The 24,129-nt window shown below is 43.5% G+C and overlaps 1 protein-coding gene and 1 pseudogene across 3 annotated transcripts in view; both read right to left on the bottom strand.

Annotated features, from left to right (window-relative positions):
• MYZAP (myocardial zonula adherens protein) overlaps window positions 1-24,129 on the bottom strand; it is a 98,444-nt gene that overhangs the window by 14,125 nt on the left and 60,190 nt on the right. For 2 of the 3 annotated variants that reach the window (XM_035258695.3, XM_054239315.2), the window contains one exon: window positions 7,882-7,965. In XM_035258695.3, coding sequence (XP_035114586.2) covers window positions 7,882-7,965 — 84 coding nt within the window. Of the gene's footprint in view, window positions 1-7,881; window positions 7,966-19,032; window positions 22,943-24,129 lie in introns of those variants that run through there. The other variant, XM_035258696.3, reaches the window with a different exon arrangement.
• LOC118145317 (U7 small nuclear RNA) lies at window positions 109-165 on the bottom strand (annotated as a pseudogene).

The raw sequence follows: 24,129 nt of genomic DNA, 5'->3' as shown, positions 1-24,129 counted from the left end.
ATCACCAGTGGGCAAGGTAATGCACGTTAAAACCATAGAGATAGCACTCTACACACCCTAGCATCACTCCATTCATTTATTTATTTATTTTGCTTTGATTTTTATTTTGGGGGCTTTCAAAGCCAGAAAGCCTGCTAGACAAATTCTACAAGAGCTGTAACACTGAATGGCTAAACTTAAAAGTTTGTCAGTACTAGGTCTGGGTTAGGGTGTGGAGACACTGGTATACTCGAACTGCTTGGAACTTAAAATACGACAACCCCTTTGAAAGACTGACAGTGTCTTCGAAAGTTAAACTTACACGTACTCTTACAACCCAGCTATTCCCCTACTAGAAATTTACCCAAGAGGAATGAAAACTGTGTCCACATAACAGCTTGTACTGTCATGCTCACTGCAGCTTTATTCTCAATAGCCCCAAGCTGGAAACAACTCAAAGGTACTTCGTCAGGTGAATGAATAAACTGCACTGTGTCCGTGCAATGGAAGACCACTCTGCAACAAAAGGGAACGCGCTCGACTTAGATGTGTCTCAGATCGCCATGCTGAGTGAAAGAAGCTGGGCACAGAGGAGTACGTGCTGTATGACTCCATTTACACAAATCGAATCATACAGTGGATTCCCACTAAATGGAGATCTACAGTGACCCGAAGTGATAAAAGTGATAAAAAGTGAGTCACCACTGCCAAAAAAAAAAAAAAAAAAACCAACCAGGAATTGCCTAGCGATGAAAGGGATGCTGTGTTGCAAAGTGAAACAGAGACTCTCTGGTGGGGTGAGAGAAATGTGCTAGATCGTGACCGCAGTGGTGATTTCACAGGTATACGCACTGTCAGTGGATTTCATACTTAAACAGAAACGCTTATTTATGTCAGTTCATAAATGACAATAACTTATTTATGTAAGTTCATAAATAACAGAAACTTATTTATGGAAGTTAATAACTAAGTTGAGAAGGTAAAAAAAATAAAAGATGATGAGCCTGAACATGGGCAGTAAAAGAAGAGTTAGAGAGAGTGGGGCAGATTTAAGAAATTACCTTAAAAAATAAAATTAATGGACTTGATACAAGACTATCTGCTTCTGAGACTTGCAGAATATGACTACAGTGGAATGACAAAGAATAGCCTCAGGCCGCTGCCTGGACTGTGTTCCAAAAAAGATTGCTTCCGGGACTGACAGGCAAATTGCCTGGTTCTCCCGCTTTCAAACACCACCCCCTTGTGTTCATACGTGTAACGAATAGCACCCATGGCTTGAGAGGTGCGTGTGCCTTCCATGAAGGAAGAAGACAGGTAGCACCTCTGGGCATTTTTTGGAAATTATGTCACGACTGTTTGGCGGTCACCTCCCCCACCATTTCCCTCAGGCCCAGGGGAGTGGGCAGCACATACACTGAGTGTGTGTTCCATAAAACCCATGTGGGAAGCCTGGTGCCCGGTGCTGAGGCTCCAACGTTACACAGAAAAATTAATAATAGTCCCAAGTATGCACAACAGACACATTGAGAGGCTCAGGTGCTACACAACATACATCAAATGCAGGATGGACAAAACCAAGACATCTGACTCCCTTCCTCTGACTTTTGAATTGAGTTGTCCGTGTAGGATTTTCAGTAGAATAATGTGTAATACAATCTGTTTAGTTTCAGAAAGCTCCCCAACCTTATGCTGCTGGGAATGTTATTTTAAGAACATTTTCTATACAGGAAATAGAGAGTATTCCTTCTCCAGAAGTTGAGCCAACAGAAAAATGTTTGGAAAAAAAAAGGAAAAGCATGGGCATATTTTTGTTATCAGGAAGATTTTCCTTTTCACCTTTAGTTTAGAATCAGACGGCACATGTGCAGGTTTGAGAACGGTATACTGCAGGATGCTGAGGTGTGGGGTGTGGCTGAGCCCGTCACCCAGGTGATAAGCCCAATACCTGGTAGGTGGTTTTTCAGACCTTGTCCCCCTCCCTCTCTCCCGCTTCTAGTAATCCTCAGTGTTTACTGTTCCCATGTTTATGTCCACAAACACCACATGTCTTCACTTATCAGCGAGATCAGAAAAATGTTAAGTCGGTTGATGAAAATACAGTCTGACAAGGCCAGGCCAGAGCAAGCTTTTAGGAGTGAGCTGTGTCATTTAGGTTTGGGCAGGGGGAGGAGGGAGTTCAAAATCTAATGAGTTTAAACATAGATAAGCACCAATGATGAATCCAGGGACTAAAACGATCCATGTCCTCTGTTTTAAAAGAAAAAGAGAAGGATTCTAGAGGGTCCGCCGTGACCTAGGAAAGGGCCTGTCCTCTTGCCCGAGCCCAGGATCAGGGAGCGGGTGCTGCCCTTACTGTTTGTCCAGTATCTGATTGTGACACCAACATTTCAACCAAGTTTTCAAACATGAAAAATGATAATAATCTCAGAGTCGATCTAAGCCTTCTCCCCTTTTGAAAGATGAAGTGACTGAGCCCGGTTGGTGGTGGCATGATTGGCTCAAGGTCATGCACAGATAATGGCAGAATGTGAGTCAGAACCTAAATCCCAAAAATGCTGAGCAGTTAAGAAAGAATTAACAGTTGTCCACCTTTTGTACCGTGCCAAGCACAATTCTAAATGTTTTGTATATAATCGTTAATCATAAAAAACTCTTTCAGGGGCCGGGCGTGGTGGCTCAAGCCTGTAATCCCAGCACTTTGGGAGGCCAAGGTGGGTGGATCACGAGGTCAAGAGATCGAGACCATCCTGGTCAACATGGTCAAACCCCATCTCTACTAAAAATACAAAAAATTAGCTGGGCATGGTGGCGCGTGCCTGTAATCCCAGCTACTCAGGAGGCTGAGGCAGGAGAATTGCCTGAACCCAGGAGGCGGAGGTTGCAGTGAGCCGAGATCGCGCCATTGCACTCCAGCCTGGGTGACAAGAGCGAAACTCCGTCTCAAAAAAAAAAAAAATTCTTTCAGGTGATTATCTCCATTTCACAAATGCTGAAGATGATGCTAAGAGGGGTAGAATTACCTGACAGGAGTTACTCTGCTTGTAAGCAGAGGTGTGAGGGTAAAAACACGAAGCCCGTAGACCCAGCTGCAGAGTTAAAGAATACCAGTGGTGTGCTAGTAAATGTTAGACAATAGAATCCCGAGATTAAAAGCTCTCATTGTGACCTATGTCGATTTCTGTGGTATAAAGAAAGACCTCCATGGCTCATTCTGAGTGACCCACATGGCACCCCTGAAGGGAGACCTGAGAAGGAGCGCATGTCTTCCACTTTCATTAACCAGTATGAAGCGGCTCCAGCACAGCACTGGATATGCCATGCAGTCCTGAACCTGTAACTCAAGAAGCAGAAGAGCTAAAATGTTTCTGGGGAACAGCTAGGAACTGCACTAAGTGAGGACATCTGTCAGAACCAAGGCTCTTCAGTCTGAAACTCAGATAAATAACTGTTGCTTCTTTTAAAACCAACAGCATTGCCGGGTGCGGTGGCTCCCTCCCGTAATCCCAGCACTTTTGGAGGCAGAGGTGGGCAGATCACAAGGTCTGGAGTTCAAGACCAACCTGACCAACATGGTAAAAACCCATCTCTACTAAAAAAACAAAAATTAGCCAGGTGTGGTGGTGTGCGTCTGTAGTCCCAGCCACCCAGGAGGCTGACGTAGGAGAATCACTGGAACCCGGGAGGCGGAGGCTGCAGGGAGCTGAACCGTACTCCAGCCTGGGCAACAGAGCAAGACTCCATCTCAAAAAAAAAAAGAAGAAGAAGAACCAATAGCATGTGGCTAAGAGGAGCACAGGCATGATCAGTGATCAGTAAATCCCCAAATACTGCCTGGGTGTGGAGCCAGAACAAATAATGGGAGCAATGATATCACACAAGACCTCCAGCTTATGACACTCCAAGTCTACACCCTGTTATGAATCCCAAACACCTATGAATTCCACAAACACTGGGGCCGACTGCTAAAAGAAGCTGAAATACTGCCAGCCTATTAGATTCACGTCCAGCCTCACCTTTGGGTTGCTGCAGGCAAAGGACTTCTGGGCCCTGTGGCCTGCTAGTGGGACCTGGCCAGTCCCAGCCCTGCTCATGTTCACCAAAAGGTGAAGTACTCTTTGTTAAATTATCACACAGCAGGGTTTGATGACAGTTGCCAACTTTGAGGATGAGCAAAAGAAAAAGAGTGATTCCTTATGGGACATAGCTATAAATCTAAATTATTTATCAGTGACGATGAAAGAATCCCTGGGACCCAGGCCATTAAAAAAACAGTAACACATACGGCATTTACCGTGAGCCAGACACTTTCCTAATCACTTAGGTGTTAACACATTGAATCATCTTTACAACTCTGTGGAGAGGATGCCATTTCACAGAGAGGGTTCCTATTGACCGATGAGTAAACTGAGGCATGGGACACACAAGTAACTTGCTCAATACCACATCACTGCTAGGTGGCAGAGCTCAGATTTGTACTCAGGCAGTCTGAGTCCGGAGTCTGCAACTGCACCCTTAATAAATGTATCTATTTATTAATAAGATGGGGAGCTACCAGATTTATCTCCCAAAACTTTTGTGGTTTCCTTTAGAAAGTATTAATTAGAGATCTATTTAAACGTTTTCTGTGTTATGCTAGAAAGAGTAACAAAAGAATACGTAAGTTAGGTCATCCCAGGACTCCAGGGCCCAGAGGAGGACTGCTCAGCATGGCAGCAAAGTGTTGGCATTAGGGATCATCCACAATTAGCACGGACAGCATCAGCAGACTCTGCATGTGTAACATGATCAACTAGTCAGAGAGCCAAAGTGGAAAACCAAGTATTTGCAAGTCACCTCTGATATCCTAGGAGAGGAGATCTCACCAGGGCCTAGCTATGTATGGTGAAATATTGATAAAGAATGCATACGGTTTTTTTTTTTTTTTGAGACGGAGTTTCGCTCTTGTTAGCCAGGCTGGAGTGCAATGGCGCGATCTCGGCTCACCGCAACCTCCGCCTCCTGGGTTCAGGCAATTCTCCTGCCTCAGCCTCCTGAGTAGCTGGGATTACAGGCATGCGCCACTGTGCCCAGCTGATTTTTTGTATTTTTAGTTTCACCATGTTGACCAGGATGGTCTCGATCTCTTGACCTCGTGATCCACCCGCCTTGGCCTCCCAAAGTGCTGGGATTACAGGCTTGAGCCACCACGCCCGGCCCGCATACGTTTTTAATAGAGCTAAAGACTGTGATAAAGAGCCCTGAGTTTGAACAACCTTGGAAGAAGCCACTGAGGGGCCTATGACTCAACCAAGAACCTACGCAACCCACGTCCTCTAATCTTAGCAATTTGGAGAAGGTGTCCTTTCTCTTTTGGATCTCGAAGATGACTGCACCTGTTTGGAAGGTGTCAAAATGATGTTAACCCTAAGAAAATATTGAAAGAAGTACTGGTGAACAATGGCCTCAGGAAGGTTTAAAAAAAAGCAAGAACAGAAAACAATGACAAAATAAATGAAAACCCATGATATTTAATATTTTAGAATAGGTTTAAGTCTAAGTGTATTATTAAATCTTGTCATTATGTCACTTATTTTGCATATGTTGTCTGCTGTTTAAGGTGGATCTCTCAAGCGGCCAAAGCAGTTAGCCATACTAATTTTGTATTAGAATTTAATCAATCAAATTGATCATCACTATTGATAATGCTCAAAAAAAACCTGGTTTTCGAAGTCTTGCTTATTACACAGACACAGACAACACTGCCGCCCCCACTCTCCCCACTCCATATCCTCAGGGCATTTCCGTTTCCTGACAGGCCCCTGAGGATTCTTCATCTGAGGGCTTCCTGTGACCACCCGAGTCTAACTGGCTCTGCCAAGGGGAGGCCAGAACTTCCACAAACTCCCTGAGTGGGCCTTGGCCAATGACTGATGGGAGTTAGTGGATAAATGCCCCAGGTTTTTCTGGCCTTTCAGTAAGGAAAACTCAGGGCCACTTCCACACTGTCTCCCAGATATCCCCCAAATGAGTGAGCCTCAGCTGTCCCCAGGGCAACCTCCTTGATATGACACCGCTATGGGCTTTCTTCCCTTCCCTGTCTCAGTTCCCCATTCCCCTAGTGGGACTTCCTGGGAGCAACCCAGACTAAGGTAAGAGATGAGTTTAATAAACAAACCATAGCTATTTCTAAGACTACTCCCCATGTGGCATGTGCCCTTGGACACTTAAGAATCCACCAGTAGGGGAGCTTGCTCTAGCAGCACAGCCAGAGGTGGGGTGGGGAGGCCGTCTCGGGGGACCCTCTGCCTCTGCTGTCAGCAGCTCTTTCCTCTCTCCTGTGACTGCCCTCTGGACACATGAACATCCCCCAGGCACTCATTTTCTGACTCTCACTGGGAAGGTGTGCTTCCTCCCACTGGGAGCTGCAATTTCAGAAGGAAATCCTAGAAACAGAAATGTTCATTCACAAGGCTGGACCGAGCCCAGTGACTGTGGAGGGGATGACAGGAGTGGAAATGGGGAAAATACTCATTTATTCAGCTTCAAGAGACAGAGATTCTTGGGCCCTGAATATGGTACCAGGCCCCTGTGGGCCATGAGGGGCTTGGCAACCCCTCAAATACAGAGTAAATGAAGGCCTAGCTCACTACCCACTCAAACATGGTGGTTCAGAGCTCAGGCTTTGGATCCGGGCCTGCCCATCTCTACTGTAAGCTGGGGCAGGTTTCCTAACGTCCCTGAACCTCAGTTTCCCCATCTATAAAAGGGGGGAAATATCATCCAACTCAGAGGGCATCCCTTTTAATAAAGAGAGAACAACAATAATACATTTAAAATTACTGTGTGCTTAGTACATGCCAGGCACCTCCTATACATTCTCATTTCACTGTCACCCACACATCGCACTTATGATCCCTCCTTTATAATTATAAGAAATTTCTTCCAAATTATCACCCAGCTGATAAGAAGGAGATCCAGAGTTCACACTTAGGCAGGTTGGATTCCACTCTTAACTTCTGTGTGACACAGAACGTATCCCAAAGTAACCATCAGAGCCCAGCACACACCAGGGCTTAGTCAAATTCGTCTCTTCCCTTTCTTCTTACTTCATTGTCTGCTGGGCTGTCTCACTGGGGAAGGACCGTGAGGAGGGACACAGACAAGGACAGGTGCTTGGCAAACCAGCTTTTCACAAAGTCTCAAAAGGCGAAGGCTCAATGCCAAGCTCTTAATAAAGAGCCTTTAGAGCAAATAGATTTTGGCTTCTCCTTCTATTAATAGCTAACCTTGTAAGGTTCTACCAACCCCATAATTTTCTTCTCTGGAACCTGTACAAAATCCCCAAATGACTTTCAAAAAGCCAGAAAGCCAAGAATACTAAGCATGTGAAAGTTTCAGGTAAAAGTAAGTCTCTTCTAAAACATCTTCACTCGCTGTGGAGAGGAGCACTGGATCAGGAGTCTTTCAGCCTGGCTCTGGCATTTATTGAGCAGGGCGGCCTTGAGCAAAACCACCTGTCCTCTCTGTGCCTCTGTTTCCTCATTTATTAATACAGAGGTCATAATCTTTGTCTTGCCTTTCTTGAAGTTGCAGAGAGAATCGTGAGTAACGTATAGGAACGTATCTCACAAATGATAAAGTGCCACATGAATGTGAGGAATTATTAGTGCTGATTCACAGCTTCTCAGGCTTGCCAGGATGACTCCTGAATAAGAAAAACTAGAGCCAAAAAGCAGAAGTGAGCAGCAGCTGGAATGAGCAGAGTCCAGGGGTAAAGGAAAAACAGCCGTCAGAAGCTCATTTTCAAGGCTGACAGTTAACCCTCAATCAATTTTATAAGGCCGGGAAACAGCCGTATTTTTAATTAACTGTTGGTGGCAGGCAGAGAAGACGTCAGCTTAAAGAAACACAGCTTCTTACCTCTCCTTCTAGGAAAGACACCTTTTCTAAAAGCTGCAGTATCAAGAGCTGTTTCTGTTGCAACTTTTTCTTTAATGATTCAATCTAGAAAGAAAAGGATAGAAAATCATGAATCAAAAATGTACAACTGTGTAAGTACAAGTTTAGCAGCTGGAATACACGCCTTTGGTTTTCATTCGTTTTTATTTTTGTTTCTATTTTTCCTCATTTCCAGTGGGGCTGGATGGTTTTCACTCAAACAGCATACTGATTTTTGTGCTTTGAGGAACAGGATTAACATGAGATGCCCCATGACAGGGGGATTCTGTGAACAGGAGAGCTTGGGACAGCTCGGGACAGCAGACATGATTTTGCAGTCACAGCTCATTGGCTCTGATTAACTCAACATTTCCACACTGATGTCGCTGTGTGACCCTTTAAAACATCCAGTAGATCTTCCAGAGAACACGCCTTGGGAAATAGAGACACATCTCCCCAAAAAATGGTTATTCAGCTTGAATTTACGAGGCAGCCTGCATTTCAAACATTTGGCTGTATTACTGAACACAGTCACATTTGTTCAACCAGGCGTCAAAAGTTGGTCAGAAAAAAGGATCACTGGAAGCCTCATTAAACGTGTTGAAATTCAGAGGATTGAAGACTCACATGGCCTGGAGCAAGCAGGAAAGGCTTCCTAAAAAGACTCGTCTTTGCTTGTACAATACATTCTATCTTAGACTACTCTTTTTCAGTCACACAACATGTCTCCCTGGACAAACCGTGGCTTCCCTGAAAGCAGGAACCAGAGTACTCTGCACCAGGCCATGTTATGCATAATAGTGGGAACAGTATGTACGTTCACTAGTAACACATTAACTTTCCAAAAATCCTGTATATTAGATGTGCGAGCTCCCAAAAGTATTTTGAAAAATCACTCTCAGGCCAAGCACAGTAGGTCACTCCTAGGATCCCAGCACTCTGGAAGGCCAAGGGAGGAGGATTGCTTGAGTTTAGGAGTTCAAGACCAGCCTGAGCAACATAGTGAGACCCTATCTCTACAAAAAAATCAAAAAATTAGCTGGGGGTGGTGGCATGTCCTTGTAGTCCCAACTGCTTGGGAGGCTGAGGTGGGAAGACTGCTTGAGCCCGAGAGGTCAAGGTGGCAGTCAGCTACGATGGTGCTATTGTATTCCAGCCTGGTGACAAAGTGAGACCCTACCTCAAAACAAAACGAAACCAATTTTAAAATCTCTCTCAGCACAAAATGACACCGTTCCTATGGAAGTGAATCTAGCAGGATCTAGGAAAAGTACATATGCATTTAACCTTTGACTCAGCAATTCCATTTTTAGGAAAAGATCGCAAAGACACACTGGCCAAAATATGAAATGATATGAAAAAAGAATGTTTGTTATTTTAGAACACAAAACAAAACTCCATCAATAAGTGACTGGTTATACAAACCACAGTATGACGGAGGTCCATACAATCTTCCAAAAAATGCAAAAGATCTCGAATCCTCTGATAAAGTGCACTGAAAGGTAGACAGTGTACTAGCTTTGAGGTAAAACAGGTGGGGACACATGAATGCATATACACTTGCAAGAGAAAAACTGCGAAGAAAAAATAAACCCTAATTATTAATAAATAGTTTCCAATAGGGAAAGGGAAGAACTTCAGTGAATGAGATAGAATAACCTAAGTTATTACATGGGATTATGTAATAAACATAAGCCTTGTTTCGTAGGTTTCACTTTGAAAGCATATTTTATAGATTCAAAAAATAAAATGAAACCAAAAAGAAAAAAGTGAGCCCTAAAATCTGAGAACAAACTGAACTGAAGAAACGCTGTTTATCAAATTGGCGAGAAGTGTGAACCCAGGTGCTGTCAGAATGCAGTCATTTCACTCTGTACCCTTAGTGGGATTTTAAAGGTAAACAGTTGCGAAGTGACCTCTCATTCACTGTTACTATCAGTCTTGAAACCATTTGATACATATTGTAGTATCAACACCTTTGGAACCCAGATTTTTGCTGTAAGAGAAAGCGATACAAGTACGAAATCAAAGAAGTAAACACAGTTTTGTGAAATTTGAAATGACGATATCGGTATGAATTCATGATTTTTATTTTCTTATGTAAAATAGGTATCCCTAATCTATGTAATGAGAGAACTTGGAAGCAGTAAGAACAGAATATGTCCAAACTGTGGCCTTTAAATAGCATTCCCCAGTAAAAACACACAGGATGTCTTGGTGAAATGGCTCATTTCAGGGGACAAAAAATAAACTAGATGAACCTGAGATACATTGTTATGCCTGAAAACAAGGACATGAGGTGCCTCCCCCTGGGCCAAGGACCGGACATTCTGAACATCAAAAATAATGAGTATAATTGAGTAAAACACATGAAATATATAGATATTAAAGAATGTGAGTATTACACCTCTTTAAAAAAAGACGGTAACAGCTCACTGGACTCCACTGGATGTAGCAAAGGCATCAACTCCTTACTTGTAAAGCATGTATCTTGGCTTCTTTGTTCAAACTGCATTTTGAGATTCTAAAAGGCCCTAGTATATGATGAAAAGTTTTACTTGACAGAGTAATTCCAGTTTATCAATGGTAAAGGAAAGACAGAATCAGAAAATCACAATTCTGCAATTTCTATTAATAATGTCTTCAAGCATCCATCATCAGTAGATTAAACAGTGATATAAAAGCTGAAGATAAAAAGTTCAGTGGTGGCCGGGCGCAGTGGCTAAAGCCTGTAATCCCAGCACTTTGCGAGGCCAAGGCACGTGGATCATGAGGTCAAGAGATCGAGACCATCCTGGTCAACATGGTGAAACCCCGTCTCTACTAAAGATACAAAAAATTAGCTGGGCATGGTGGCGCGTGCCTGTAATCCCAGCTACTCAGGAAGCCGAGGCAGGAGAATTGCCTAAACCCAGGAGGCGGAGGTTGCGGTGAGCCGAGATCGCGCCATTGCACTCCAGCCTGGGCAACAAGAGCGAAACTCCGTCTCAAAAAAAAAGTTCAGTCGTGTTTTGGGCTATCACTATTTGAATCCATTAACAGCCTTGACGTACACTCCAGAAGTGATATATAATGAAAGACACAGCATCACCCATGACGTGTTCTTGCCTTTCCAAAAGTTCAACCTTAATCCAGTCAAGCTTCTAGAACTAATAAGGACACAAAAAGTTTAATCCAGAATGTGAAATTTTTTGTTGTTTGTTTGAGATGGAGTCTTGCTCTACTGCCCAGGCTGGAGTGCAGTGGCAGGATCTCGGCTCACTGTAAAGTCTGCCTCCTGGATTCAAGTGATTCTCCTGCCTCAGCCTCCTGAGTAGCTGGGACTATAGGGGCGTGCCGCCATGTCCAGCTATTTTTCATATTTTTAGTAGAGATGGGGTTTCACCGCATTGGCCAGGCTGATCCCAATCTTCTGACCTCAGGTGATCCACCTGTCTTGGCCTCCCAAAGGGCTCGGATTACAGGCGTGAGATTACCAGCCCAGAATGTGATCATTTTTACAAGACAAATGACTCAGTTCTTGGGTAGGAATAGAAGTGGTCTGGACAGACGGGGGCAGTGATGTTCCAGATGAGGAGACTTTGGAAACATGGCTAAATGCAAGCACAGTCAGTGTACGGCTGACTGGAAGAAAGCATCAGAAAAAAAGACATTTTGGAAAATGTGATTGCAGATTGGTATTAAGGAAAAGCAAGGAATTACCGTTAATTTTGTTAGGTGTGATGATGATGTTATATGTTCAGAGATGCACGGTGACGTCTACAGGAAACATGTAGGATGCCTGGGATTTGCTTTAAAATACTGCACGAGAGGGGAAAGGGGGAAGGAGCAGATAAAGCAAGTATGGCCAAATCTTGCTCTTTGCTGAACCCGGGTAATGCAGGGGGCTCCATCAATTATTCTCTCTGTTCTACGTGCATTTGGTATTTTCATTATCAAATATTTTAAATTTCACATGGTGTCAAAAAAACATAATCCTCTGACATGACAAGTAATCCATACAAAGAAATGCCCAACGTTAATAAAAATGAAAGACATTACCAATTAAAAACAGTAATGGGCTACCCTTGACTACCTATTACATTTACTCAAACAATTGAATGGAGAGAGGAGTGCTGGCAGGGCTGGGAGGGGCAGCGCGTCTCCAGTGTTGCAGGTGGCACTGGAAATTAGTATGACCCTTCAGGCAATTTAGCAATAAATATTAAGAGCCATAAAGCTGTTCATACCCTTTGATCCACTAATCCCACTCCTGGGAATTTATCCTAAGGATATAATTCAAACATAGGAAAAAGCTGTATATACAAAGATGTTCTTGCTCCCATTATTTATAATAGAGAGAAAATGGAAATAACCTTAATGTCTAGCACTAAAGGAATAGGTAATAAATTATCAAATATCAATTTGATGGAGTATATTACACAAACAGTAAAAACAAATATCCTGCAAAATGGAAAGTTTACAAAAAGCCTCAAGGGACAGAAAAACAAAAGTTGACAATGATGAAGGTAAAAGCTGGAGGAGCAGTTAGAGAAGTGGGATGCTTCCGGCTGTCGTAGGGCTAAAGTTTGCTTCGTGTACATTTCCTTCCATTTCTGTAGGAATCATTTCCAAAAATGATTCTCATGGTGTGCATTTTTTATTCCTTTTTATAGTATTAAGATTTTTAAAGTTGACTTTTAAAATCTTTAAATGAAAGGCAAGATGGAACTAAAACATTCCAACAAAGTCAAGGCTGGTACTTAATCAAATGATGTAAAATGTGATTTCAAATAAATCGTTTCACTATCTCTGAAGATAGCAAAGCGGCTTTTGAGGCAAGGAAGCATTAGAGGTGGTTTAGAAACACCTTAATAAGCAGCTCAAGTAAGATACTGAGAGGATCCTAGGGGTCACTGTCCCTCAGATTGCAGTTTAAATCGACCGGGCGCGGTGGCTCAAGCCTGTAATCCCAGCACTTTGGGAGGCTGAGGCGGGTGGATCACGAGGTCAAGAGATCGAGACCATCCTGGTCAACATGGTGAAAACCCGTCTCTACTAAAAATACAAAAAATTAGCTGGGTATGGTGGCGCGTGCCTGTAATCCCAGCTACTCAGGAGGCTGAGGCAGGAGAATTGCCTGAACCCAGGAGGCGGAGGTTGCGGTGAGCCGAGATCGCGCCATTGCACTCCAGCCTGGGTAACAAGAGCGAAACTCCGTCTCAAAAAAACAAAAAAAATAGTAATAAAATTAGCTGGGCGTGGTGGCGCACACCTGTAGTCCCAGCTACTCAGGAGGCTGAGGCGGGGGAATTGCCTGAACCCAGGAGGCGGAGGTTGTGGTGAGCCGAGATCGCGCCATTGCACTCCAGCCTGGGTAACAAGAGTGAAACTCCGTATCAAAAAAAAAAAAAAAGAACTGAGAAATTAGAAACACTCATTTTCTAGACCTCACCTATTTTATTTATATAAGAACATAATCTTGCAACAGCTAAATTTAAAAATCAATTAGTAGCCCCCTCAGAGAACAAGGATTTACACATCTTGGTAAAGTCTGGGACCTTTTAAGTGATATTAATAGAATTTTTCCTCATTTTTGTTTTGATTCGTATGTTTCTTTCTAACACAAACGGAATAGATACCTTGAAGCCTGATCAATCATGCAGGATGTCAGTCTCTAAGACTACAGGCCAGTTTCACATTTAAGGAGGGAGGGGGAATAAAAGTTCTAGTTTCTTGAAACTGATCGTAGGTGGTTTGAGCTAAGTAATCATCCTTAACCACAGCCACAGGCTGGAGTCCCATGGAGGGAGCTTTTACAAAACAAACGCTCTGGCAAGAGAAATGCGGAGTATCTCACTCTCCCACTTAAAACCCCCCTAGGCTTTCAGTGTTGAAACTCACTAGCATGGCACGGAAGGCCCTCCTGCCGTGCTCCCTGTTTCCCCACTTTGATTTCATGCTCATCCTGTCCCTTCAATGAACCCTACATGTAAGACACTGCATCCTCTCAGCACTCCATGAACACACTACGGTCCTGCCCCCAGGCCTCTACACACACAGGCTGGTGGCTCCATTAGGAAGGCCTCCCCACCCTACATCCCCTTTTCCTCCAGGAAAACTGCTGCTGTCACAATCTACAGTCACCTCCCAGGCCAGCGCTTTCCAAGTCCTCCAGGCTGGCTTTGTGTCCCCATCCCTCTCTGATGGATGCCTCGGCCTCTGAGCCTACCCGTTAGGACACGTCACCGTTACTGCCATCGTTTCTTGACTTCCGGCCCTTGTACTAGACCCCAAATCCACAGGGAACAAGTGGTTAGTGTATTAATTATCTCATATAAAAGATCACTTCTCTCAGGAGCTGAAATTACCCTTGCCAAGCCACACATTTTAACAAAAACTGCTTTAGAAACAGGTTGCTACGGTTAAAAAAAAAAAAAAGCATCCTCCCAATAGGTTTTGAAAAGAGCTCATATGTCAGCCAGACCAAAATGAAACTGTACGAAAATTTAGTAGAGTTGTTATGGATTCAGTGAGGAATCCACAGCTGGAAGTTGTGAGGCTTCTCAGCTTCCTGGAATTTCTTCCCATTAGTAACAAGTAGGGCACAGTCCATTTCACGTTGGAGGATAGAAATGAGACGGCTCTAGACTTGGAGTCCTGTGAGTAGCACCCAAATCTGGAAGACTCATGAAGCGTAATTCAATATTAAACTCGGGGACTGTGACGAGAAATTAATGAAGAAACACAGCAGCAAGTAAGTATTAAATACCACAGAGCACTTGACATAGGCTGTTCAGAAATTGTGCTTTGGGGTATTTTCTTTCCCCAGCTGGCAAAGGATAATATACACAAAAAACACCATGTGCGAAACAGGAAACACACCAGGCAGGGCACGGAAACAGTGCACATCATGTTTACTGTGTACTGGGAGCGTCATGTGTGTGATCAACTCCGCCCTCACCCCTCTTTACTGATACTAGGAGGTTGGTTAAAACTGACGTCAGACTTGGGCGTTTCAAGCTGAGAAAAAGACAAAGCAGCCATGACGGTAACACCAAACCCTGACCAATCTCTCACAAATGAAAGGCTAGTAAAAGCGGGGGACCGGTAAATTAATTAACTGGAAGGCCATTCATTAGGCTGGGGTGGCTCCGGTGCCCTCGGTTCTGACCTAAGCAAACTTTAACCCATCTCAGAGTGAATGGTCATAGCTTAGGAAAAGGAAATTTAAGTGTAACCAATCAGAACACCAACTAACCTCTAAATAGGGACAAAGTCCACCTCTGGAACCTAGACTGTCGCATACTGGTACAACCATAGCTCACTGCAGCCTAAAACTCTTGGGCTCAAGGGGTCCTCCCACCTAAGCCTCCCAAGTAGCTAGGCTTACAGGAATGACGAACTGTGCCTGGCTAATTTTTTAATTTTTTGTAGAAATAGGGTCTTGCTATGTTGCCCAGGCTATTCTGAAATCCATGGCCTCATGCAGTCCTCTTGCCTCAGCCTCCCGAAGCTCTGGGATTACAGGTGTGACCAGAGTAGGGACTTTCCAATCAATCAAATGTTTTCCTTGTCTTGGCTCCATAAACACCTGTAAAAGTCTTCCCTCATGCCCCCAGGTGAAGCCCTCAATTGCTTGTGGCCTGGGCCCGATTCATGAATCACCGCTCGCTCAAACAAACCCGTGGAAAACCGAAAAAACTGACGGTCACACTTAATCAAACTGTTCAAGTCCTGTACGGAGAATGGAATGCAATTTTCAATCCACGTTAAGTTTACTCTATTCGAACATCTATTTGACATTACCGTTTATTTTATTTAAAATTTGTTTTATTTTGTTTTCATTTTATATGAATGAAGCCTGAGTGAGCTCTTGAAAATTCCATCCCTGACCCAGGCAGTTCACCATTTCCCTGGATTTCTAAGAGTTTTGAAAACAATAAGGGATCTTCAAGCTATTTTCTTGTGAAATTTTCAAAATTTCAAATAATGTAATGGCATAAATTCCCCGAAATAAACATGTTAAGTTGTTGATTTGAAACTTGTTTACGTTTCATGTCATTGTGCTCAGAATCACAGTGCTGCGGCTGTGTGTACTTGCACACGTCACAAAACTCAACCACTGGTTAATAAACACACCGAAGCTCCCAGCTCCCAGCCCCCATCCGCAACACCCCTGCTTTGTTGGGCCTCATTTATAGACATTCTGCTTAAGACAGCTCCCGCGAAAGAATGTCATATTGAAAATATTTTCAAAGACGCATAACTGCCAATCAAAGCATCTCATCAAAATGAGATTACCAGGGTTATGAATTCTAGGTCAAAACAGCGCAACATGATACCGCATTGTGAGTACTTATAGCCTTTTCAGGGGAAATTTATGCCATTACATTATTTGGAAATTTGAAAATTTTACAAAGAAATAGCTTGAAGATCCCCATTATTGTTTTCAAAACCTTTAGAAATCCAGCGAAATGGTGAACTGCCTGGGTCAGGGATGGAACCTTCTAGAGCTCACTTGGGCTTCAGCCACCGTCTACCTCTGCCTCCTTTTTTCTCCTGACAGTGCCATGTGGTTAACCCAACCTCTTGATGTGGCAAACCATTGTTTCCATTTCCCTCAACAAAAGAGAAATGGTGTTTGATCCCCACATACCCACTGTGAATATGAGAATAATTGATATTCTATATTCTTCCTCTGAAAAAGTTTATTTTTGCTATAGCATCCCTTAATTCTATTTTGGAAGTCCTGTAACAATGTAATTTCATAGTTACTGTATTTTTTAAAGTGCATTTTCTTTGATAAAAGCCACCACAAAATCTAAGAATAAAAAAGCTGAGCCTCTTTTTAACAAAAAAAAATAATTATGGTAGAGAAATATGACAAGCTCAGAATCTGCCCTGCACTAATGCAGCATGAAGGAAGAGTTTAATAAGGATGCAGAAAATGGTACATTATCTCATCTGGAGGAACTGAAGGGCATGAATTAAGGCCACAACAAAAAGAAACTGAAGAATTGCTAAATGAAGCACTGAGTGGGGAAAATGAAAAATCAATGAAGGAATGGAGGAAAAAAGGTACATTTTTCATCTTCATGATGCTTGATTGGGTTTGTGGAAATTCATTTTCAATTAATGTGTCTTGTGGCATTCAGCCAGGCTAGATATGAACATGGCACATATTTTAATCAATTTTTTCCTATTAAGTTTGAAGTAATATATAATAATAGAACTATACCATTCCAAAGGATCGGCTGCAACTGGCTTCTGAGGTAAAATAATGTAATTTGGTTTGATTTCTATCTTATATTAAAGATAACCCAACTTCTCCTGAAAGAGAGGAGGAGGAGCACTCTGGTTCCTAAGCGTGGCTTGGCTGTACAAATGTCAGGGAAGGACAGTTAAACTTCTTCCCAATCTGAGCACCTTTGCTGAGAAGGAAGTAAAAAAGGAACGTGCAATCCACAAGGAACTTTGCTGGGTTGGCTCACGATTCTCAGAAACCACCTTAGGTGGTTATCTCAACCGTACCAGGAAACCGAGGTTCCAACACTTCATCATTCATTCATTCCCTTAACAATCTGGATGCTGACAGGGCTGAGAGGAAGACCCAGGGAAGTGTCTGTGAGGCCAGGGCCAGGCTGTCCCATTTACACCACACCGTGTGTGAGGTTTGCTTGCTTCCATCCTCCCTGTGCTCACAGCCTATGGCTGCAAAGCTGCCCTGCACAGAAGGCAGGGCTGGGAAAGGGTTGACACGGGGTATCTTCTGCCACAAAGGATCTGCCGTGGGCTTGATTCTTGAGGCTCGTTTTTTCCCTCTACGATTCAAGAGGAGGCTGGTGGAATGGAGACGGGGAAGCAGCTCATATACCCCTGTGCTTTTCTTGATGAATTCAGTTTCAGAGACAAAACACCACCTGAACAGGAGTGTCCAGGGAGAGAACTGTTTCAAAATCATGTAATGCATATATATGGAAGCCTCTAGCTCCACACCTGGCACGTTGCTGGTGCTAAAACAAAAATGCATTTTAAAAGCTCTTCCTTAAGTTCAAGTGCCTGGAAAGTGAACACTCTCTAGCACTAGCCAGGTCTCTCCTTGAAGCTCTCTTGCTGTCCTCCCTGCTCCTCTCCCCTCCGATTCCTCCAGCACCCACTGGCCAGAGGCACCACTCGGGCTCAGATCTGATCAGGCAATGGGACGCCATTGAAGAATGAGGAGCAGAGTGATGGAGGACATCCTTCCTGGCTTGGTGCGAATAAACCATCACAATTGGTGTCAACCTGTATTTCTAGCCTCTTCATTTCTCACTCCCTCATACCATCCCAACTAGATGAACGCTCTGTGAACTCGCCCTGTACTTACTGCTCTCCATGTTTTTGCTTTTACTTATTCTCTCGTCTGACATGTCCACCCATTCAATCCCTGCCGAGAAAAATCCAACCTACCCAGCAAGGCCTGGTCAAACGCTACCTCCTCCCGGAAGACTCTCCGCCTACACAAGAACTAGTCTGTACTGGCAGCAACTGCGCTAGGCATTTGGCACACATCGTACCAGTCAATCCTTACAACCACCTCTGGAGGAGGTGCTGTCGTAACAGTACCATATTACTGATGAGGAAACCAAATCTTGGAGAGGATAACTTGCTCAGGATACAAAGCCTAGTGAGGAGCAGAGGCGGTATGCAAAGCCAGACTTGATTTACTCAAAGCCTATGAACCGAACCACTGGGTCTTCCAGCCTGTGTGTTCCCACCACTTACGACGCTTTGCCTCAAGTTCTAACGAGTTTCAATGTCAGCCAACACGTGCTTTTACAGCAGGAACTCTTGCCCATTTTTGCACTCATGCTCCTAGGAGGCTCTTCTTAAATGTTTACCAACTGTCCCATCAGAGAAGAGCTCCTCATCAATTGTACCTGGCTCCTGCTCATCCTCACTCCCACTCTTAAGCCCAAGGAGTGGGTTTCCCTCGGTCTTCAGCAGAAGCAAACGGAAGCAGGAATAGTCAAAGACAATGGTATGGGGGAAATAACTCCAGCTCGAAGAAGGTGACATGAAAAACATCAGTATGGCAATGCTACTAGAGAAACAACCTTCCCGTGAGCCAAAAATAGCAGGAGGCCTATTCATTTCACACACAAAAATAAATTCTACGTGGATTATTCTTTATTTGGGCAAGAAATATTTATTGAGCAACTGTCATTTGCCAGTGACTATCCCAGGTGTTAGAGATATACAGCCACGAACAAAACAGAGGCAAGTCCCTGCCCTCATGGGACTTACATTCTAGTGGAAGGAAACAGGCAACAGACAAAATAAACATACAAAACAGACAAATCAAGTGCAAGACATATTATTGGATGATAAGTGCTGGGGAGAAAAACAGAGTGTGGAAGACGACAGAGGGGGCGGATGTGCAGCCTGTAACTGAAGACCTGAAGATGAACAATCAAACTTCAAAACTATATAGAAACTATCTACATGGCACACAAGACACACAACATAGCCAAAAAGATTAACTTCCCTTCCACCGACAGGAAAAACTTAGGTATTATAAAAGATACCACAAACGAAAAACAGTGACTAGAAGATAACGGCCCCCAAATAATTTTTATAAATGATTAATATTGGTAAGACGTAGAATTCCTACGAGTTAGCTGGAAAAAAAAGAAAAACAACCTAACGTAAAAATGACCAAATGATATGAACGACCATTTCATAAAGGAAGAAAGCTGAATGGTCATTAAGCTTAAGACAAGTTTCTCAACCCCACAAGTGCAATGAGTAATAATCAGGCTGACGCAAAGCACCGAGATTCCATTTCCTAACTGGCCAAAATTATAGTCCACACAGTGGCAAGTGGGGGTGAGCATTTGGAAAATCTCGCCTCTCCTACGTGACTGGTGGAATGTACGGGCACTGTGGGCAGTGATGGGACAATATCTTAACAAGATGAACTGCGTCAGTCCCATGCACGAGCATTTTCTCCTCTAAGTGTACTTCCTAGTTAGAGAAGGTATGATTTGTAAAAGAATAAAAATTTCAATAGGATAAATAAGTTACAATATATTCAAATAAAAGGATATTAAACAGCCTTGAAATAAATAATCTAGATCCATGTGGAATAACAGCAAAAACAAAACTAAGTTGCAAAATAGGTACAATAAAACTTATTTTTAATATTATAAATTAAAATTCATGTAAAATTTAAAATACAAACTAAGCCACATAGTTATAATTTTACTATATTTGTATACATATTTGGTCTCTATTGAGGCCATGCCTTCTATGTAAATATATATAATCATATAAGGCATGGCCTAGATGGGGAGCTAATTGCCTCTGAAGAGAAGACGGGGTGAAAGAAGGAAAAGGAAGAGAATGGGGGAGGGGCAAAAAGAGAATCTCTTCCTCATCTGTGATGTGTTCTTGTGTTTAAAAAAAAAAATCAGAAACAAATGTGCCCAAATGACAACATTTGTTAATTCTAGAAGAGGGTACATGGGTTTTTGTATCATTTTCTATAACTTTTTCCAATTTAAATTTTTTTCCAATGAAAAAGTAACCAGAAGAAAAAGAGGCTGGCTTTGCGGCCTCACATCTGTGTATGGAGTGCAGCGCCATTACGGTTTGCTGAGGGACTGCCAGCTACTTCTTTTTTAAGACTCGAAGCCTCAGTTTCCCATGCTTAAAAGATTGAGCAAATAATACCTTCCAGAGATGACTGACATGGGAAAGTGACATCCATATGCATCACCTTGGAATAACAGAAGCATTTGTGACTGACAGTGACCTCTAACATGAATTACTTAGCCTCACATACTTCCTATGGCCAGAAACTGGGCACCAGGTCTCTGAGAAACAGTTCAAAGTCAATTAGAACAATTTCAGTAAACAAGCATAGGTTCAACATTTCCAAAGAAAAAGATCTTTTCCCCTAAAAAGACAATTTATATTGTGAATATAGTAACCAACATCATAGAATGAACCTGCTTTTTTAATAATACATGCAATACATACAGAAAAAAAGGCTGCCACAATTGTGCTCTTTCTGATACCTTCCAAAAGTTGACATTTTAGATAAAGTATCTAAGCTTTTGAAATAAACAAGTGAGTAATACCATGTTAAACACTAGAATTAGAAACCGTGGCGCTGTCATTCACAATAAATAACGCCTACCTTAGTTTGAGCAGCCCCCTCCTTTGGGTGGGCGTGAGAGGCTGGGAGACAGAGCTGTAGCCTTGGAGACCAAGACTAAGGACCCAGTAAAGGAGGGAAGGGGGTGGCAGGGCAGCATCTGAGCACATGACTCAGGTTTGACAAGCAGTAAGCCAAGTTCACACCTTATCACAGTCCAGGCGAGAAAGAGGTGATTGAGGGGCATCAGCAAAGGCAGCAAAGAGTAGTCTGAAGTAGGTCCTGTGATGCAAAGAACCAGACCTAGGGAGATGGATAGTGAGCCTAGGCCCCAGGGCCAGGGCCAAGCGCAGCAGACGTCAAGGGCATCCACCAAGTGGCACTCTCAGGTCATGCAGTATTATAGGAACCTCACTCACTGCTCCAGAATAAGGCCTGCCTGGCCTCCAGACACTGTCCACAGCCCGAAAGAGAGAAGAAACTCCAAAAGCAGAAGAAAGCACAGCACCTTAAAGTGGAGCCCACATGGGTGACCCAGTTTCTCTAAAGGTCTCTGCGTTCTCTTAATTATTCCATTTTTTAAAACTTGGTAATGAATCAGTGCTGCTAGAACAAATGCCAGTGACTCTCCACCAGAGACTTAGAAAAACACTAGAGCAATAAAGGTATCCCTAAGCGACAGGATAGGTAACAACACTAAGCTAACGTCCAGATGAGCTTCTCAAATCTGCCCGTCTGCTTTGTGGAAATCAGAATACCCAGCATAGTATCTGGGGATCTGTGTCTAAACAGCACGGTGCACAGGTCGACGATATTAACAGTTAATTACTGATATGGAAAAGCATTCATCTGCTGCGTTCCCATCCCTCCCTCCTTGCTTAAGCTGGGCAGAAGCGTCTAAATGAAAGCAAAGTCAAATGTTAACAAGAAAGCACCCTCATGCCCGCTCTGCCATGAAGGAGGGGTAGGAGCGGAGAACTAGCCAACGTCTGAGGGACACAGGGCCTCTGAGCACACTCACTCCATGAGCCCAGTCTCTGAGCTTATGTAGACTCAAGCCACCCATTGCTATGACTGCGGCCACTACTGCTGCTTGTCAGCAAAACTGTCACGTTCTGATGAAACGCCAGTGCCTACAGCAGTCTCAGCAAAGACCTCTATAAAAATAAAGCATACACGAAGGATGTTTCAGTTCAGCACATTGCAGCCAAATAGATTTCTCTTTGTCAGACACACTTCGTGAAGTTGGTTGAACCACTTCAGGCAAAATGCCCATCGTGACAGAAGCAAGCTAAACTCCTCTTAGAAGAGTGCTAAGATGACAAGGTTGACATCCATTCAGAAAGGACACCCTCGGGGCCACCTCTTATATGCAAATGGAACCAAACACATGGACACCTGGCTGTTTCTGTACGTTCTGGGGAGTGATCTGGTGGGAGCACTTCCTTCCCAGAGCACTAAGGTTCTTCGAGCTCTCTTCCCATCTCCTTAGCAGGCGTCTTCGGCAGCCTTTCTGTAAGGACTCATCTTCCCAGCCTCCACCTGGAACCTCCTGAATGGTTTTCGGTCTTTTTCATTGCAGTTGCTTCTTGGATGTCTACTCAAGTTCCTAAAAATCCTCTGTGAATCTCTGAGTTGTCTTGACTCTGCAGTTCGAGGCTGTACAAGTCCGGGTAACGGTATGTGGGTGTGTTCCCAACAAGAGCCCCACATCGTCAAATTTTCCTTTCAGAAGTGTGTCCTTCCTGTTTGGTTCCTTGGCTCATCATAGATAAATACCACCTGTTCCCAGCAGAGGGTACAAGTGTTCTTCTAATCACGGACAATAAAGGAACCGCTTCCAACCCAGAGCAGGCTACCAATTTATCATCTTCCAAAGAGCCGGAGACTAAATCTGGAGAAGAGCTCGTGCGACATGATCTGGAGACAGTTCAATTGAGTGGATTAGGTTTGTGGGCTCAGTGCTAGGGCTCCTTTCCCCTACCCCCAATGTGGCTAATGACCAGTCATGAGAAGTACTTGAAATCCTCTAAACACAGGGCAGTGAGCAAAAGCGGACTTTGCTGTGTGCACATCTCAGCACACGACACAATAGTTTTAAATTGTGTGCCAGCAAATGGCTGAACCGTTTAAAAATGGAAGATACTTGGGATGAACAGAATTTAAATTTTAAAAATTGCTTTGTGTGTAAATACTCTTGTCAAGGGACTGACGGCTAAGCTGGAAAACAGCACAGAGCACAAAAGAGAAGAGAGAATTATACCCAAAGATCGAATGTGGCCAAGAAGACTCCCCAAGGGAAAGATGAAGGGCAGCGCTCTGCACAGGTCAGGAAACCAACATTGCTACCTTTGCTTTTAATTCACCTAACTTTAGGTACACACAGCAGGAACCCACTGCCTGGTGGTAATAATAACCTCCATTCGTATTTTTTTTTTTTTTGAGACGGAGTTTTGCTCGTTACCCAGGTTGGAGTGCAATGGTGGGATCTCGGCTCACAGCAACCTCCGCCTCCTGGGTTCAGGCAATTCTCCTGCCTCAGCCTCCTCAGTAGCTGGGATTACAGGTACATGCCACCACACCCAGCTAATTTTTTTTTGTATTTTTAGTAGAGACGGGGTTTCACCATGTTGACCAGGATAGTCTCAATCTCTTGACCTCGTGATCCACCCACGTCGGCCTCCCAAAGTGCTGGGATTAGGCGTGAGCCACCACGCCCGGCCCCATTAGTTTTTATTTCTTATGATCCAATTAACATGCGCATTGTATACATGTCATCTCATTTAACTCTTACAAAAACTGGGGTATATACTATTATTAACCCTATTTGATAGACAAGGAGACTAATAACTTTTCAAAGGTCCACAATAGTAGATGCAGTCTGTCTGATGCTAAAGTCCATGCTCATTGCTCTCTTTCTAGGCCATCTTTTGTCGTATGCACACAAAGGTCTCTAACTGCAGGAGCATGTGGATTTAGGGACTAGGAATGTGAAGCCTTGTTTGGCCAACTGGCTAAAGAGACAGATTCTCAAAGCCTCAACTCCCTCAAGAGTCACTGCACCTCCATCCCCCGATCCAGTTTGTCTCCCCAGGGACTGCTGCATT

This window comes from Callithrix jacchus, chromosome 8, assembly GCF_049354715.1.
Source record: "Callithrix jacchus isolate 240 chromosome 8, calJac240_pri, whole genome shotgun sequence".
Lineage (NCBI taxonomy): Eukaryota > Metazoa > Chordata > Mammalia > Primates > Cebidae > Callithrix > Callithrix jacchus.
The sequence above is the reverse complement of the archived record's forward strand: the minus strand, read 5'-3'. Positions and strand labels throughout refer to the sequence as shown.